At 36.3% G+C, this 20,533-nt stretch overlaps 1 protein-coding gene across 1 annotated transcript in view; it reads right to left on the reverse strand.

Annotated features, from left to right (window-relative positions):
• Positions 1-447: 447 nt before the first annotated feature.
• The window catches only part of LOC131156982 (26S proteasome regulatory subunit 4 homolog A-like), a 65,110-nt gene continuing 45,024 nt past the window's right edge, over positions 448-20,533 (reverse strand). The window contains exon 6 of the mRNA XM_058110777.1: positions 448-687. Within this exon, the coding sequence (XP_057966760.1) occupies positions 604-687 (84 nt within the window). The 3' untranslated portion in view covers positions 448-603. The remainder of the gene's footprint in view (positions 688-20,533) is intronic.

The raw sequence follows: 20,533 nt of genomic DNA on the forward strand, positions 1-20,533 counted from the left end.
ATCAAACATTTGTTATCTTTTTCTTTTTGAAGTCCTTTCACAGCTTTAGACGTCGTCATCAAAACAAACTAAAAATCACACAATTTATTTCTACTTGGATTTTTATAGATGTTCGACAAATGAAAAGGGTGCAAGTGTCATCCAAAGAAAATAGGCATTTTCACAAAAGTCAAGAGACATCAAATGTACTCTGCCCAGTATAATATCATATTCATATAATTCGTGTGCACATTCTTGCTGAATACATTAAATCCTCATCGCTCCTTTCCCCTCACTCAAAAAGCCTCTCCCTTGGAATACCTGTTCTCTTTCAACTTTTTGAGGTGTCCTGCTTATTTTAGAAAAAATACTTTCCATGAGCTCTTCGAATCCAAACCAATTCAATCCTCATTCCAGGTAATATATTTTGAATTCATGTTGCCTGGGCAAAAATAAAAAACTAGGGGAAAGAAAACCATGCAACATTTGTACTAAAAGAATGATCGGATTCCACCATCAGAGTTTAAACACAAACTAATCCATTTATGTTCAAAGAAAGTAATGCTAAGAGGAAAAATAGATGCATTTCAACCAAATACTAGGCAAAGCAAAACCAGCTGTTTTTTACATATAGAGTCCTTCTGGAACCCCTTCTTTCTTTTTAAACATCACCTTCTCCTTTGCTTTCTTGAAATCAGCATGTGTTACCTGAAGCATAATGCACTGCATTATTAAAAATAAAATAAAAAATAATAATGATTTTGTCAACCAATCTAGAAAATCCTATGAAATGACACAAATCAAGAAATGCCCTCCAATTGCGTACGTTAGCTAGAAGCACTCACCTAAAGCCAAAACAAAGAAAGCAGAACACTAGAATGAGGGTTAAAAGACAACCCTACAACAAATCAAACCAAAAAACATCATCCACCCATTAATGATTCTAGAATTCAACTTCAACCAAATACACCAAACCAGAGCAAATATAGCACATCTCTGAAGTATCTTCTTTCCCTCCTTCCTCACACCCAAAGCCTTTAAATTCAGAAGAAAAAAAAAATCATCTGAATTAGGGAATTTGCAATATTAGTTTGTTTCATTGGGTGTCTGGTGAATATGGCAAAGCTGATCGCTCTGAAAGTACTCAGTTTCTTCAGGAGTTGCTGAGGATTGTCAAGTTCCAGTGGAAGGTCTAGATTGGTCTTCTATTTCTTTGGGTTAAAGAGACCTTTTGAGGAGGAAAAGGTGAGGAAAGCAATGTTTGGGATGGATTGAAAAAAAAAAAAGCTCGAGGTTCTGATGAAACAAAAATTCCAGGGTTTTCCAATTGTGTTAGAATATTATTAAGGATGATTTATTGAGGATTTTTTTTTTTTTTTGGGTATTAATGGTTTGGTGGCAAGTATTGATTCAGCTTGTATAACCTTGGCATCTAAGAAAGCTATAATGAGGCAATTGATGTCCAGCCTGACAAGCATTTACACGATCTTTAGCAAGGCATTGGCCAATTGAATGAGTCAGGGTCTTGGGCAATACAAAAATTCTGAGATTGTTTTATGAGGGCAATCAGAGTTTAGATGCTGCCTTAGTAGCCAATGAAATTGTGGATAATGTTGAAAGTACTCAGGAAAGGGTTGTTTAAACCCCTGATTTTGAGATGGCTTATGATCAAGTTTCCTCAGATTTCTTGGTAAGGAGCTACCATGAAAAGGTTTGGGTATTGACGGAGAAGTGGATTTGAGGGCTTTCTCCTCAGCTGCTTTTGCAGTAATAACTGAGCTTTAATCTTGGTTTTTAGAGCATGTAGATGTGTTCGTCAAGGTGATCCATTATCTTTCTTTTTCACAATTGTGGCTCTTGTTTTGCGGAGGACGATCAGTTGTGGTGTAGATAGAAACACAGTGGAGGTTGTTAGGGTGAGGCCTATATCCAACAATGTTGTGCATCTTACTTAAAGCTTGCTAATGACACTTCCACTTTTATCCAATGATTTTTTGAATGTGCTTTCAAGTTTAGCATGTGCATATATGAGAATAGTAAAAATGATATTCTGATGGCTTCTATTATTCTCTTTTCAATTTTTTTGAAATTTAATAGATATTTCTTTTAATTATATATTTAAATTCACATGTTAATTTTTTCAATTTTCCAAGTTTTTATTGAAACTAACAACATAAAAAAAAATAAAAAATTCATCAGCAACCGCATTGTCATAACCTATTTCTTCAATGTACAGTAACAAAAACAACAGAAAACAAACAAAAACGATATCAAACAGCCTTTTAGGATTTTATAATAGGCTTTTTTATTCCCCAAGGATTGAAAGCCTATAAAAAGCTTGTATATACTAGTTTTAGCATTGAAATTAAGTTGCACAGGGCATTGGTTTTCCACCAAGTGGTAGTAGAACATACTCTAGTCTAGCATAGTTAAACAAGTGTTCTTTGACAAGGATTGTAACTCCAACTCAACGAATTTCAAACTTAAAACTTGTAGGTTTGGGTTTTTTATTTCAACTTAAGTCACCTTGTGCCACTGCAAATCTCCTAGCCCTAGATATCCTATCTCTGACATCCCCAAAAGTTCTTTTTAAAACATCATCGGAGTTCATAAGGGAATTCTCAAAAACAAATGAGTTTCTGGATTTCCTGACATGGTAGCTACAGGGCTGTTCCATGCAGGTCAGCGTACTTATCTCCTCTTCCCAGCTAAAGAAAAGACTAGGGACCTGCCTTCTCATAAATATCAGTGGACGAACACTCAAAAAATAACTGATCCCTGCTCTCCAAGTACGGATGGCGGAGCTGACAGTGAATTATGAGACCTCCACCAGGTTGCAATTCAGTCCAAAGTCCGCAATATGTTCCACATAGCAAGCCAGGAGATAAAAGCATGTCTTGGAAATTTTTTAACCACATAGCTTGGGACCATGAAACTTCAGGATTCTTAGTTCCAAGTAAATCCAAAGCACACTATGAAGTGAAATAGCCAGATGAAGTACAAGACCAAGTTATAATGTCCTCCTTTGCAGGAATTGGAACAAACTCAAACCAGACCGGAGTCAAACAATTACATGAAATTCTAGGAAGCACCAATACCAATACGCGACACGGATACAGCACGATATTAACAGAGATATGGAAATTTTGAAAAAGTAAAAATAAAAGATGGCAGGGATTCCTTAATTAATTAATAATATATATTCCATAATTAATTAACATTATATATATATTAGGCATGTTTTTCCTTAAGATGACAAAGATTGTAGTGATATTGAGTTAAAATGAAATATAAGCAACATTCATGCAAAATTATCAATTACACGTTTTACAAGTTAACACTTACACAATCATCAACCACATCCATATTATATAGTATTAGTCCAACAACTAAAAAAACCAACTCAAGGGCATGGCTGATGTTTGGCAATGAGCATGCCTCATCAAGGGGGAGTGGAAACCTACAATGGCTTTAGAGGGGAAGGGTGAATTTTGACGCCTGGTAGGTCCAACAGTGCTTGACAAGGATGGCACAGTGGTGCTAGGGCTCCAAAGTCCAACAACTCAATGTAAAGACCTTCTCGACTCTTAGTCTCTGGACTTTTTTTTTTTTTTAGGATTTTATTAATTGAATTAAAGTGGATGACAAAATGCAGCGTTTTGGTGCAAGAAGTGTCTTCGCTGTGTCAGAAAGTGTCTCAGCCTTACCCAAAAATAAAAAAACTAATTAAGTAATTTCCAACACATATCAGATACATGCCAAGGAGTGTCAGGCAGGTGTCAGCATCCGATCCATGTCAGACATGACATTTCAGGCTTCCAGAAGTGTCATTGTTTCCTAGATGAAATTCTTCTTGGCCAAGACCATAACCCACCTTTTATAAGAGCTGCAACCTCAGCATTTGAATGAAGGAAAAGTTTCAACGTAAATTTGGCCCACGATGCTCCATAAGATAGCAAAAAGGAGGCCGATTGTTCAAAAACAAGAGGATAAATCTATCATTCCCAATATTGTACGTGAATTTGAGGGAAGAAATCAAGCCCTAATTGCGACCTCTGCTTGAAGGCCAGAGATTCTGATCATCAATCCTCTAGAAGCAATGTCAGTTTCTACTTCGTTAACAACACGGTCCCATCATCACAGGTCTTCACACCATCTTTGACAGCATTACTAGAGTCCAATCTTATAAAAATTACTCCATTATGTCCATGCTTGCAGTTTTTTTTCTCCATCGTTAGGAATTCAAAATTCGAGGTCGAATTCTTTCTAATTGGGGGACAGTGATGCAGCAAGCAAGAGCTATTCTTATATAAATTTTATTGTACTATTTTTGGTGTATAATATTAGGATCATATCCTAAAGATTCTAGCATATTTTTATTTGGGAAATTAGTAAATTTAGTTTATTTAAGTCTCTAAAATTTGTTTGCTTATTCCTTGGTATTTGGTTCATGGAATAGTTACTCCTTGGAATAAGGAAGAATAGAGTGAAAATTTTGAGAATGTAGGTAATAGTTATTCCTTGTATGTTCCTTATTATTTCATTCAACATGTAATAAGGATGGAACAAACACTCCCATTAAGAAAAAATTGGGAATGGTTATTCCTTGTTTATTCCTTGCTATGTACCCATAAAAATCACATTGTTATTTGTTTTATGGTATCAACATAATTTTTTTTGTATAACTAGTTGTAAATAACCTAAGAATACACATTCAGCGAACCAAATGTAGGGTAAGCATTTAAAGCTGATGAAAGACTATGTACTAGTTTTACTAAGAGTGAATTGATTTAAGGGGCATTGGATACTGATCCTGTGTCACTGTTTTAGTTGTTCCCCTTTGTTATCTCCTGTACAAGATTTTCACTATAAAGCTGCCCCCCATTGCCAGTTTCCATTTTTTCCTGTCTTACCTTCAACTGCCAACCTTTTTCCCAGACCAGCCACTTAAAAAACAAAGAATTACTCTATTTCACAGCCTTATACCTTTTTTTGAAAACTAATTTCCCAAACCTAGTTACAAATGACTACAACTGATGTGGCAGTAATTTCTCATTCCCAAATCCCAAGGAATGATTGATTCTCGCAAAGCGTTCCCATGGACAATCTATTTTCTGGGACTAAATTGTCCCCCTCTATTCTGGCCTGTCAACCATAAATATGCCCTACTATATTACAGTATTACTGCACCCTATCATGGTGTTTTTAACATAAATTATTACAACTTGAGAATATGAAGTAGTAACAATAAAAAATGGTATCACTACTACTACTATTTGAATAATAATGTTATAATAATATTGCATCATATTAACTAAGTATTATATTGTACTGTATTATTAATTATATTTTGTTGGCTATTATTCTATAAAATGATATAATAATGTAATTTACCTTATAACATAATATTATCATGTACCATTATAATATCTGTAATAATATAAAAAATATATAAGCAATAATATTTTATGATATAATAATACAATATTGTAATACTAAAATAAATATCTTCATATATTATGAAAATAAGTTATTTAAGGTACGGTGTCAAATATGCGAGGGATCCTGCATCATTTTGGACGTAGGCTGGTAAAGACGTTAGTTCAGGAAACTAGGATTAGATTAGCAACTTGGAATAAAGGGACTAAGTGGATACAATGATTAGAAGAAAAATTAATATAATTTGCCTTCAAGAAACTAAGTGGGTGGGGGAGAAAGCTAAAGAAATCGATAAATCAGGATTTAAACTTTGGTACACTGGAAAAGAAAAACATAATAATGGAGTAGGCATTATTATAGAAAAAAACTTAAAAGATAGCATTGTGGATGTAACTAGAGTAAGGGATAGAATTATAAAAATTGAAATGGTATTAGGACAAGAGATAATAAATATCATTAGTGCTTATGCTCCTCAAGTTGGCTTAGCAGAAAATTTTAAGAGACAATTTTGGGAAGATATGGATAGTATTATACAAGACATACTAGGGACTGAGAAAATATTTATAAGAGGAGATCTGAATGGACACGTTGGAAGAGATAAAAAAAATTATGAGAGGATACATAGAGGATATGGATATGGAGACAAAAATGAGTCTGGGAAGATAATCTTAGACTCTACTATGTCATATGATTTTAGTATAATGAATACTTACTTTAAGAAAAGAGAATAACACTTAATAACCTTTAAAAGTGGACAAAATAGAAGTCAAATAGATTTTTTTTTTTAACTAGGAGGGTAGATCGTTTATCATGCAAGGATTGTAAAGTTATTCCAGGTGAAAGCATAACCACACAACATAGAGTCTTAGTGTTAGATATATATATATTAAAAAATGGAAGAAAAAGGAAAAACTAAACCAGTGTAGGCGAACTAGATGGTGGAACCTAAAAGGAGAAAATATAATAAAATTTAAAGATAAAATGATCAAAGATGGAGATTGGACCTTAGAGGATTGGATAGATACAAATACTCTTTTGAATAGATTAGCTAGCTCTACTAAAAAGATAGCAAAAGAGATTTTAGGTGAATCAAGGGGATGATTTTCGAATAGCAAAGAGAGTTGGTGGTGGGATAAAGATGTACAAAAAATCACAAAGACAAAGAATTTGGTATAAAACGTGGCAAAAATGTAGAAACAAAGATAACTTTGAAAAATATAAAGAGACAAGAAAAGATGCAAAAAGGATCGTTAGTGAAGCTAAATATAGATCATTTAATAGTTTGTATGATAAATTAGGTACAAAAGAAAGGGAAATAGATATATTTAAACTTGCTAAAGCTAGAGAAAGGAAGAGCAAGGATTTAGGAAATGTAAAATGTATAAAAAGTGAGGATGATATTGTCTTGGTTAAGGACGAAGATATTAAAGAAAGATGGCGAAGTTACTTTAGTAAGTTGTTTAACGAAAACCAAATAGAAGGCTTAAACTTAGAATTTTCAAATGAGGAAAAAACTAAAAATATAAGATTTATTCGCAAAAATTAGAGTTAACAAAGTTAAGTTTACACTAAAAAAGATGAAAAATGGGAAAGTTATGGGGTCAGATAACATCCCAATTGAAGTTTGGAAATGCTTGGGTGATAACGAAATTATATGGTTAACTAATTTATTTAATACAATTGTAAAAACTAAGAAAATGTCAGATGAATGGAGGAAAAGCACTTTAATACCTATATACAAAAATAAAGGAGATATTCAAAATTGTAATAACTATCGTGGAATTAAACTTATGAGTCATACGATGAAACTATGGGAAAGGGTAGTTGAACAAAGATTAAGGTTAGAAACGAAGATCTCAGAAAATCAATTTGGTTTTATACCTGGTAGATCTACCACAGTAGTTATTTATCTTTTAAGAAGATTAATGGAAAAGTTTAGGGAAAAGAAGAGGGACTTGCATATGATATTTATTGACCTTGAGAAAGCATATGATATATGATACCTAGGGAAGTTCTATGATGGGTTTTAGAAAAAAAGGGTGTATGTTGTAAGTATACCGATGTCATTAAGGATATGTACGATAGAGAAATGACTAGTGTAAGGACTATAGATGAAGAAACTAGAGAATTTCCAATTGCCATAGGTGTACATCAAGGATCTGCTTTGAGTCCTTATCCTTTTTCCTTTAGTGATGGACCAATTGACTAAGAGTATTCAAAAGGAGGTTCCCTGGTGTATGTTGTTTGCAAATGATATTGTATTAATTGACGAAACTAAGGACAAAATAGAGACTAAGTTAGAATTATGGAGAGAAGCTTTGGAATCTATAGGCTTTAGGATAAGTAGAAATAAAACAAAATATATGAAATGTAATTTTAGTAATGATAGGAGGAATATTGGAGACAAAGTTAAACTTGATGATGAAAAAATAAATAGCACTTGTAGATTTCGATACCTTGGATCTATTATGCAAGCTGAAGGAGAAATTGAAGATGATGTAATGCATAGAGTTAAAGCAGGTTGGTTAAAATGGAGAAGTGCTTCAAGTGTGCTATGTGATCGTAGAATACCCTTAAAATTGAAAGGGAAGTTTTATAGGACAGCTATAAGACCAGCTATGCTATATGGATCGGAATGTGGGGCGACAAAGAAACATAATATCCAAAAAGTAAAAGTTGCCGAGTTGAGAATGCTTAAATAGATGAGTAATATAACATTGAAAGATAAATTAAGGAATGAACATATTCGTGGTAAGTTAGGTGTAGCTCCTATAGAAGATAAGATAAGGGAGGGATGACTCAGATGGTATGGACACTTGCAACGTAGGCCTTATAGTGCACCTGTGAGGAAAAGTGACTTAATTACTGTGGGGGCAGTAGAAGGGGTAGAGGTAGACCTAAAATAACTTGGAAGGAGATAGTGAGTAAGGATTTAATATCCTTGAATCTATCAAAAGAAATGGTCCATGATCGCATAAATTGGCGAAAAAGGATTCATATAGCTGACCCCACTTAGTGGGACTAAAGCTTGGTTTTTTTATTGTTGTTGTTGTTGTTGTTGGTATTTTGGTAATGATATTGAAAAGCCTAGCAGAATTCCATATTGAACCAAACACAAACATGAGCATCCTGTGTACACATACAAAAGAATAGGCTTTTAGGAGGGGCATCTTAGATCCTACAAACCAAACAACACCTAACAGGCTTCTCCCTGCACCAATACTCAGTGCCAAAAGAGAATCAGTATCCCCTTTTCCTACAAGGAAAAATACGCACTGCCAAAAATCTTCCAGCCTTTCAGAATCCGTCACCACACTCCCATAATAAACGCCTCCCCAACTTCCTTATTGGTCTACACATTCCTCAAGACACCAAGCCTCACTATAGTATATCAACTGGTATTATTATTTTTCCATGCACATATTCTCTCTAAAAGATGTTCTGCCCTCAGCACGGTGTCAGCTTTCTGGTAGGTCATAGTGGAGACAGGTGCACTTCTCCCGAGTACCGACTAACCAAACTATCACCAAGTGTTTAGGAGCATGGAATTAGGATCTTAAATTTGGAATTGTATGGATTTGGACAAAATGTAATACAAAATTTTATTAAGTTGTATTCAAAATGACAAAAATCTAAATCCAACCCATGCGCCCAAACACAAGCTTGAGAAATTTGGGGATTTTATCTTTCTAGGGCAATCAATTTCTGGCTTTCAAGGGCTACATCTTCACTGCTAAATTTTAATACCAAATTATATGGTGCTTCTTCACTACAATAAGACCTCTTATTGTGGTCGGATGGAGTGAACAAATCCCAGCAATGTCTAGCTTGATTCAACAGAGAATGCTACAAGTAACCTCTACACATCACATGGGATGGAAGTTCAACCAAAAATTCCATTAATAAAGTGATAGAGCCATAGCATGAGAACATACGTTCTCAAAGTTTCCATGGAAAATTAATACCAATAGGATCGCAATTGTATTCCTTTGATGTCTAGTAAAAAGGCAGCAGAGCAATGCCCATAATTTGGACAGAAAATATAGGGCAAAAGCCTCAAGGCTTACATAATGTAGTAAAGCAAAATGGAAACATCCTAAACACTCCTTGCATGGTTACTTTTTAAGGGAAAATTGAACTGTTGAAATGCTCTAAAACTAGCCAAACAATGCAATAATTAAGCTAAAAAAATCTATTAATATGCAGGGAAAAAAATTATGAATCTACAAAAAAGAAAATGTCGTGAATGAACTCAGAATTGTACAGTAGAAATTAAACGCAACAATAATGAAGAACAAATATGGAATACACACGTAGTATATATGAAAGCAAGAACAACAACGCAAAGATTTACATGGTTCAGCAATGCCTACATCCACGGGAGCAATCGAAAAGGTTTTCACTATCAAAATGTCAAAGAATACAATACAATACAATTCACAATGATCTTCCACTCTCAGAATATATCCAAAAAAGGTATATTTATAAATACTTCGAAGGTTTCCCTCCAAACACCCAACCACATTAACGTTCACATTCTGCCCCGAGCCAAACTATCGTCTGTTTAGGCCAAATAGTCAACTGTTTCAGACAGAATGTAATTGTTTGAATTCTGGAGCCAAATAGTCGACTGTTTAGGCCAAATAGCCAACTTTTTTCCTGTTGCTCCTCAGCACATGTGATTTTCCACTATGTCTTCTTCCTTGTTTATGCAATCCATTAAGTATATGAGCAACAAAAACACATCAATCTCCACCTTGGCGAGTATACACCCCTTAGGAGAACATAAGAAACATAGCTCGTTGCACCACCTTGACCTTGAAACATTAGTTTGGGTCCGTCTCCCTTCTAGAACTTGGAGACATGAAGTAAGTCCAAGCAATGCTTGAACTTTTCAGTAATAACCGGTTTTGTAAAAATGTCTGCCGAGTTTTTAAAAATATGAACCTTATCCAGTACAAGTTCACCTGAAGTAATCAATTCCCAAACCCTGTGGAACCTTACATCAATATGCTTGGTTCAGGCATGGTACACTTGGTTCTTCACCAAGTAGATAGCGCTTTGACTGTCACAACGTAACACAATCCCACTTTGATGTATACCCAACTTCTTGACTAAATCGATAAGTCATAAGGCTTCCTTTGCAGCTTCAACAACTACCATGTATTCAAATTCAGTTGTAAACAATGCCACCAAGGATTGTACTATGGATCTCCAACATATAGGTCCTCCAATGAGGGTAAAGACATAACCCGTTGTAGACCTTTTGTCATCCATATCCCCTGCATAATCAGCATCAACAAACCCCACAACTGATGAACTATCATGTTGCTTGCCGAACAGTATGTCATAACAAGGAGTACTCCATAAGTATCTGAAAATCCATCTGACGACTTCCCGGTGTTGTCTACCCAGATTAGAGAGAAACTTACTCACCACTCACTACATGTGTCATGTTTGGTCTTGTACACACCATGATGTATATTAAACTCCCCTCGGCGCTAGCATAGGAGACCTTTGATATGTCCCCGATATCATCATCCGTACTTGAGCATTCAGCAATAGACAATTTAAAGTGACTCACTAGAGGTGTACATACCGGTTTAGCATCAGCCATGCTAAAACTTTCCAACACCTTTTCCACATAACCGCCCTAAGATAGCCACAACCTCCTTACAGTTCTACCTTGGCGAATCTCCATCCCAATTATCTTCTTGGCTGGACCAAGATCCTTCATGTCAAACTGTTTATGCAACAGTTGCTTTAACTGATTTACCTTAGTTAAATCCTTCGCAACTATTAACATATCATCGACATACAGCAATAAGAAAATAAGAGAACCATCATCAAGCTTATTCACATACACACAGCAATCATACTCACATCTTCTATAGCCTATCCTAATCATATAAGAATCAAATCTTTTGTACATTGCCTTGGAGACTGTTTCAGCTCGTAAAAAGACTTCTTTAACTTGCAAACTAAGTGATCTTGTCCTGGTTTGTTGAATCCCTCCCATTGTACCATATAAATCTGTTCCTCCAAGTCACCATGGAGAAATGTCATCTTCACATCCATTTGTTCCAAATACATATCATAATGAGCTACTAACCCCAACACTAACCTGATGGAAGTGTGTTGAACCACATATGAAAAGATTTCATCATAATCTATTCTCTTTTTCTGTGAGTACCCCTTTGCCACTAACCATGTCTTGAATTTCTCTCATTCCTTTTTAGAAATTGTTTCCTTCTTCCTATATACTCATTTGCAACCTATCGCTCTCTTCCCATTTGTAAGCTCCACCAACACCCAAGTTTGATTCTTATGCAGCGATTCCATTTTCTCAATCATAGCACCCATCCACCTACTTTTCTCCTGGCTGTACACTATCTCTTGAAAAGTAGTTGGATCATTGCAACTAATAATGAAAGCATAAGTTACTAACTCTTCAAATCCATACCTTGCATTGGTCTAATAGTGCGTCTGGATCTCCTTATAGGAATATTGTCGACTTGCTGGTTTCCTGAGCTAGAACTCCCTGCAATGCTTCACCATAGCTTTCTCATCGAAAAGTACATCCCTAATGATCACCACCTTGTTTGCCATTGGATCCACAACTTGAATCCCTTCATACCCTTTTGATATCCCAAAAAGATGCAGCGTCTAGACTTTGCGTCAAACTTCGATCTCTCCTCACTAGACACGTGAACATAGGTTGGACAATCGAATACCTTCAACCCGAAATAATCTACTACATTTCTCGTCTATACCTCTTTTGCCACTTTTCTCTTTAGTGATGCCCTTGGTGATCGATTTACTAAGAAACAAGTCATACTAACTGCCTCTACCCAGAAGTTCTTTGGTAGCCTTGCATTAAGCCTGAGACACCGAACTCTTTCAGCTAGAGTTCGGTTCATCCTTTCAGCCACACCATTTTGCTGAGGTGTTCGGCAAACAGTGAAATGTCTGTTAATGCCCTGCTGCTCACAAAACTCCATGAACCTAGAATCAGCGTACTCGGTCCCATTGTTTGACCTGAGGCATTTGATTCTCCTCCCAATCTGGTTTTCCACTTTAGCTTTCCACAACTTAAACTTGGAAAACATACCAGACTTGTGTCGCATGAAGCCCAGACTTTTCGTGAGTATTCGTTAACAAAACTCACAAAGTAAACATGTCCACTTCTTGATGCTACTCTAACTGGCCCCCAAACATCAGAATGTATATAATCAAGAATACCTTCCGTTTTGTGAACAGCTTATTTGAATTGTGCCCTATTTTGTTTCCTAAGAGCACAAAACTTGCAAAAATTCAACTTACAAGTTTTCATACCCTTCAAAAGTTTCCTCTTGCGAAGTTCTTTCATACCGTGTTCACCCATATGCCCAAGCCACATATGCCACAAAACGATTTCATCAAATTCAGAATCTATGGCTGCAGCTCCACCTACAAAAGTATAAATATTTCCATCTAACTTTTACCCTTTCATCACCGTCAGATTACCTTTACACACCTTCATAATCTCACTTTAGAATTTGTAATTGACTTCGTTACAATCCAAAGTGCCAAGTGAAATGAGACTCTTTCATAGGTCCGGTATGCGTCTTACATTACTCAAGGTTCACGATCAAACATTTTAATTCTAACACTTCTTATGCCAATGATTTTACAAGAGACGTCATTGCCTATAAAAACTGAACCTGAATTTACCAACCTGTAAGTGCTAAACCACTCTTTATTTAGAGTCATATGATAAGAACATGCTGAGTCTAGGATCCTGTTCCGTGCGGCGATCCAACCTCAACGAAACTGAAAGTAAATCACCATCACTGCAAACTGAATTTTCTTCTTAAACTACATTTGCTGATTTTGAAGTCCCTTCATGTTTTTTGGCATTTCCTTTCTTCCAATCCGGACACTCCGGTTTAATATGCTCCTTTTACCGCACTTATAACACCAAAGATCCTTTTTCTTCTTGGATTGAATTCTAGATTTTTGACTCAATCCATTTATGAATTTTCCTCTCCCACGATCATGGTTATCTTTCACCACAAGTCCTTCTCCGTGAGAATTTTCATCTCACACTTTCCTCCTTTGATGAAACCCTAACAATGCAATTGTCACCTCTTCCAAGTTTAGGGTCTCTTTTCCCCATGTAAAAGCGGTAACTAGGTTCTCATGTGTGCGAGTCGCTGGCAAGGAATTCAATAGCATCAACGCCTTATCATCCTCTTCAAATTTCATATCAACCCGCATTAAATCATTTATGATTTGATTAAATGCGTTGATGTGTTGGTTCAAGTTTGAACCATCCACCATCTTAAGCCAATAAAGACGCTCCTTAAGAAATAGTTTGTTAGTAAGAGATTTGAACATGTACCGGCTTTCAAGCTTTTGCCAAACAGCCGTAGGAGAATCTTCCTCCATGACATGATAAAGAACTTCATCAGCCAAACACAATCGTATTGTAGCAACAGCCCTTGCCTCTAATTCTTTCCAATTAGCCTCATCCATACCTTCCAGTTGAACACCATACAAGGCCTTCACCATCCCTTGCTACACAAGCAAATCTTTCACTTCCTCTACCACAAACTGAAGTTTCCGGTTCCATCAAATTTGACATTAAATTTCACAGATGAAGTGTCCGGTGCCATAACAACAACGCTCTGATACCAATTGTTGTGAATGAACTCGGAATTACACAACGGAAATTAAACGCAGCAATAATGAAGAACAAATATGGAACACACACAGTATATATGAAAGCAAGAACAACAACGCAAAGATTTACGTGGCTCGGCAATGCCTACATCCACGGGAGCAATCGGCAAAGGTTTTCACTATGAGAATGTCAAAGAACACAATACAATACAATTCATAATGATCTTCCACTCTCAGAATATACCTAGAATGGTATATTTATAAATACTTCGGAGGTTTCCCTCCAAACACCCAACCACAATAACGTTCACATTCAAAATTTGAAATCGGCCTCGCAGCCCCGAGCCAAACCGTCAACTGTTTGTTCCAAAATGTCGATTGTTTCATACAGAATGTAATTGTCTGAATTCTAGAGCCAAATAGTCGTCTGTTTGGGTCAAATAGTCGACTGTTTGCCTATTGCTCCTCGGCACATGTGATTTTCCACTATGCCTCCTTCCTTGTTTATGCAATCCATCAAGTATATGAGCCACAAAAACGCAATAAAAAATCTACAGCACAAATTGAAGTTTGGTACCCAGATAGGAGAATTTACACCAAAAACATTAGCAAATTCTTTATGACGCCAATGATAGAAAAAGAAGAAATTTCATCAATTGATTAAGAATTTACAAAAAGGAGAATAAGACATATCACTATAGAAAATCTGGGACAAACCAGAATCAAAATATAAAAACAGCAAAAGAAAGAAAAAGGAAGCAAACAAAAACCACATCCCATAATCAAGCCATCAAATGGCCCCAATCTTGCTGAACATCCAAAAAGCTCATTGATATAGGGGTAGCATCAAGAATCTGCAGCCATGGGGGAGATAAGAAGAAATTGAAGAGAGGATTAAGGGGGAAGAGGAGATACAATGGAGAAACTCACATACACTTCAATTCAAATTCAACATCAACTACCTACGACATGGCTTTCACACACTATTTATAAGAAGGCCTCTAAGACATGAAATTACACATATACCCTTAACATTACATGAAACTACAAACAAACCCCTAATTGCACAAATATTATAAACAATCCCCAAATACACATAATCATATACGAATTAATACTAAACACACAACAAACTACTAACTAAACCCAACAATCATCGATCCAATTTCTTAAGTATTTTCCAACAGGGATCTTCCCAAGGCCAAAGACCTATTTATTCTAACAACTGATTGCAGAGTTGATCATTCGGACCTTTCAATTCATAAATGTGGATCTCGGACCTATGAATGGGGATATTCCCGAAACTCACAAAGAAAAAAGGAAGTGAGTTAGACAAGAAGAGAATCAACTTGGACCAAAAAAAAGTGACTTGGAATGCTAGAGGATTAGAAAAAATTCGGCCTCAAATTTTGGAATGCTAGAGGATCAAAATTAAGAAGCAAACTTGGACTCTTTAAAAGTCAGTGCTTGAGTGATACAAGAAACCATGTTCCATTGCCAGCATCATAAACCTGAACTGAGAATTGGCATCAATGAACTCATTACGGTTGCCAAACTCTACAATAAGAATGTTTGAAAGCCTTTGGATATCTACAAACATATTCACTGCCTTGCTCATAGTGTATTCAAGTTAAGTAACTTTGACATGATCAATAATCTCATTTCTTTGTTCTGGTGGGTTGGTAGAGCAGGCTTCACTATGATTTCTTTCCATTATAGTGGAAGACATATGTGTTCTCATGTCCTTGAGTCACACCCAAATCATCCAACCAAGAAGAACCAAGGAGTACATGGTCAATATTTATCACACCAAACATTATCAAAGTAAGCACCTATTTGGATAGGAACCAAACATCTTTCACAGACATATAAGGTAGTGTTATCAACAAAAGATATGTCATAAGGCTTTGGATGGGGTTCCATATGAAGTTGCATACGAATGAATCCATTTCTAGAAATCACATTCATAGGACATTTTCGATCAAAAATGAATTTGCATACTTTTTCCCCAAACTTAAGAAAGGTGTGGAATGGCTTAATAATATGCTCAGAGTATAAAAAAGCCATTCATTTTTCAAATAAACTGTCACCCTATTGCTGGATTAATTCATTTATACTGCAACTATATATCAACAAAAACCTTAAAACAATTTTCCTACAAGTCTTATTCCCAGTTTCTCAAAAACTATCTTCACTACACCTTTGATATTGATTGTCGAGCTAAAATGGAACAAATTCACAAGGTAAACTCACAAACACAGCGATGCAAACTGATTTGCTATTACTGGCAGTGACAAATCCACATTCCAAACGGCTGATGGTACACTAATTCTTCAATTTCTGGAATTTCTGTAAGTTATTGCGCTTACTTGCACAATATCAAGCCTGGAACCAAAATATCATGCTGCAAATCAAAATCTCAGGAGAAAACACCAATTTCTCATGGATGGAACCAATTTCTCATGATCTGAAAGTTGCAATAGATTCCAGTAAGTATTCTTACACGCATTGCTGGCGCGTGTTCAGCGATCATATTTGGGCAAAGGGAGATCAATGGAAGGGGGGAACAGTGGTGGTGGTGGTGTGATGAGAAAATTACAGGATGTTGGGGATTTTGAATGGCCGTCAATTGGTCAACCTACTGCCAGAAAATGGGGATTTTCTGGTGAGTGGACAGCACTGAAATTGTAGAGGAAGGGGCGTCGTGGTGTTTTGATGGTGTGGGTGGTGTTGCAGGATGGTCGCTGAAAAGTGATGTCCGAGATTTGGGCACACGACTGCAATTTTGAAATTTGTTCAGAAACTGTTTTTCGATTTATTTTTTTTTCAAAAAAAATCCGAAATTTCAAAACAGAGATGATGAGTTGAGAGACTAACAGAGAGGGAGAGATTAACGGAGAGAATGGAAGGGGGAAAGACAGGAGGATCAAATACAAAACAGAGTGAGAGAACAGAACAAGGGCAGAACAGAAAGTTAAAGGATAAGAAAAGAAAGAAACAGCAGCAGCAGAGTGGGTGAGAAGTTACAGAACAGAGGAGAGAAGGAAAGAAGAAGAGACAGAGTAGAAGAGTATGGTAGAAGAGAAGCAGGAAGGGGAAATGGGGTGATTGAAATGGAAGAACAGAGATCAATATTGAGCTCTGATAACAAATGATGCAGGGCAGCATCAATGGTCTGAAGCGATGGGAGAAATAAGAAGAAATTGAAGAGAGGAGTGTTGACTTTTTGAGTCCGATCCCTATTTTGATGCTGACAATGCACTAGTATCTTATGTGTGTACTTAACATGTGAACAGGTTTATATTTCATCACACACATGAAGGACTGAAAATGGAAGCCAATGAAGAACTTAAAGCTCATGCACACTTGGCGTATTCCATGGAGAAGTGAAGAGCAAAAAGAAAAGAAGACGTATGTTTTTACTTGTAATGCATTTAGTTTAGGTTTTAATTTGTAATAATGCATATCATGCATGATGGGATGAATGCTCAAACACAAGACCATAGTCTGACCTTAGGGAACCATAAATTTTCATGGAAAACCCTTCACTCAAAATGTCATACTCATACATATAGGGTTGAAAGTTTTAAGGTCAAAATTTAGGCAAAATATTAGGTTTTCAATGTCCCCGGTCAACCGACCCACACACGTTATAATCACCTCAGTCGACCGACCATAGTCTTTTGGCTTGTTCTATAAAAGCCTCGGTCGACCAGCCACTTTAGCCTTAGAATTCCTCAGTAGACCAAACCCACGAAGGATTGGAAATTGCCTATGGCCAGCCAACCGGCTCGCTCCTCAGTCGACCGAGCCCCTAAAGTAATTTGAATTTTTGCTCTAGGTCAGTCGACCGGCCTCTTGCTCAATCGGCCGATCCTATAGAAAATTCAAATTCTGACCTAGGCCAGTCGACCAACGCATTGCTCAGTCGATCGACCCTCTCAGGTTGCCCAATATTTTCAACACTAATCGTCATTAATTTTTTTCTAAAATGATGAGCGTGTCCGCAAACGGTCATATTTTTTAGAAGTCTATATATAGCCCATTCTAAAGCATAATTAGTAAGAGATTAGCTTAGAAATTCCCTAAAAATATTTTGAGCAATTATTTTTTGTACTCCCACGTATACAAGCATATCTTTCATTCTCTTTCATATACTTATTTGCAAAATCATCGTAGAAAGAGAGCATTAATTCTCATTCTTCATTTGCAAATTTATTGCACTTGAAGATTGATTGAATATACATTATTGTGGGTATTTCTCATATCATTCAAAAGCTTAATACTCTCACCCATTCTTTTATTGTTGAAAATCAATTTTTGAGAGTAAGCTTGAGTTCTTCCTATTATTTGATTGATAAATACTTTTTGGGAAAACTCTTTTACAGCTTGTGAATCTTTGCACATTCTATTGCAAGATTCAAAAAGCTTATTTTGTGCTTTATTGCAAAAATATTCTTGTGAAGCTAACCTCCATTATCTCCTACACTTTATTGCAGAAAAATATTTTTGGGGATACTATTTGAGTCTTTGATCCTTGAAATACATTTAGTGAACATTACATATTTAAATCAAAGATCATTTTCATTATCATCTCTCACATTATTTCATAAAATAATTTTTGAGAGATATCACATAAACTCTACCGAGCTTAAACTCCCATCATACAGAGTGCATTGGTTTTATTGTTGTACACATCTGCTTAGTTAAGAAGCATATGTTTGTACGAAAAATATTATCGTTTGTAACCACTTTGGCTCAACTTGGTAATTGAGCTAGGGAAACTCCGCCCTGTAAGGAGAAACCAGTTTGACTCAGTCTAGTAATTGAGCTGAGGAGACTCCGCCTCATAAGGAGAACTAGTTTGGTTCCGCTCAGAAAGTGAACTGAGGAGACTCCGTCTCATAAGGAGAACTAGTTGTGGCTCAGCCCTGTAATTAAGGCCCCATAAGGAAAACTGGTTGTGGCTCAGTCCTGTAATTGAGCAGGGGAGTCTCCGTAAGGAGAATTGTAAAAGGCATCACTCCGCCTGGTTAAGTGGGCAAATAGTGGAATCCTCTTGCTGATTAGCTTGAGACGGGGATGTAGGCTGGTTTGGCCGAACCTAAATAAAAATATTATGTCTCTCTTTCTCTTGGCTATTTATCTTTCCTACACATGTATGTTTATATTTGACTAAATGTGAATGATGTGCATGACTAACATATTTCCATATATTGTCATTTGAATTGGTAAGTGATTAGAGAGACCCTTGGTTGAATTATATTGGTTGTGGATGTTAAAATAGAGAAAATTTGACCTAGGAAGTTTAAAATTTCCAATTCAACCCCCCCCCCCCTTTTTTTTTTCTCTTGGGAATACACCATTCCTGTCAAGGAGAGGGAAGGGAGGAAAGAGGAGATACTAGGGGGAACTCACGTTCAAAACTCAATTCAAATTCAACATCAACTGCCTAACACATGGACACCCTTCTATTAAAAAGCCTCTAAGAAATGAAATTACACATATACCCTTAACACTAAATAAAACTACAAACAAACTCCAAAATTACACAAATATTACAAACAACCCCAAATGCACATAATCATATACTAATTAATACTACACACATAATAAACTACTAACTAAACCCAATAATCATCAATCCAATTCTTCTCAAGTACTCTCCAATAAAATTCTTCCCAAGGACTTGTTTTTCGTCCAACATCACTCACTCCTTTCAAATGCCCATAACCAACATGCCACAATGATGCCATGTGGTGAATCTTTTCCCAAATCAGCATACCATTCAACTTCTTCCCCAAAAAATAGATGCATTATATTCCAACCATGACCCCCACAACACTGCAAAAAACCAAATTTCCATGACCCAGCCACAGCCTTTCTCCTTTCAAAACTCACAAATGAAATAGCCAAAAAGTGCTCATTTGGTGCTTCCACCCAAAACACCAAATAACTTCTCCAAGCAAAATCACAATGCAGAAAGAGATGAGATGCTGTTTCCGAATCATTATAACAAAGCACACAAACATCTGGAGAAAGTGCCTTCAATGATCCCTAATCTGCAACATGTTTTTGGTATTGAATCTAGTAAGCATGACCAATCAGATAAAAGCCTTCATTTTTTTTTGGGGGGGGGGGGGGGGGAGGCTTTCACCTTCCAAATAATAGAAAAAAGAGGAAAAGAAGAAATAGAACAGACCAAGAACTCATAAATGAAAAACATGAACACTCCCTCAAAGGATCCAAGCACCAAGAACAAAAATCCATTCCCAAAGAACTATGACAATTATGCAACAAAATCAACAAGGAAGAAAGCTCATCCAACTCCCTATCAATAAGAGATCTCCTAAAATGAATATCCTAAGAAGCCAAAGGACTACCTGTATCAACAGCAAAATAAGAAATAACACTATTTTGCCCTAAATTCAAATGGAAGAGACGAGGAAAA

Source organism: Malania oleifera, chromosome 6 (assembly GCF_029873635.1).
Source record: "Malania oleifera isolate guangnan ecotype guangnan chromosome 6, ASM2987363v1, whole genome shotgun sequence".
In the NCBI taxonomy this organism is placed as follows: domain Eukaryota; kingdom Viridiplantae; phylum Streptophyta; class Magnoliopsida; order Santalales; family Ximeniaceae; genus Malania; species Malania oleifera.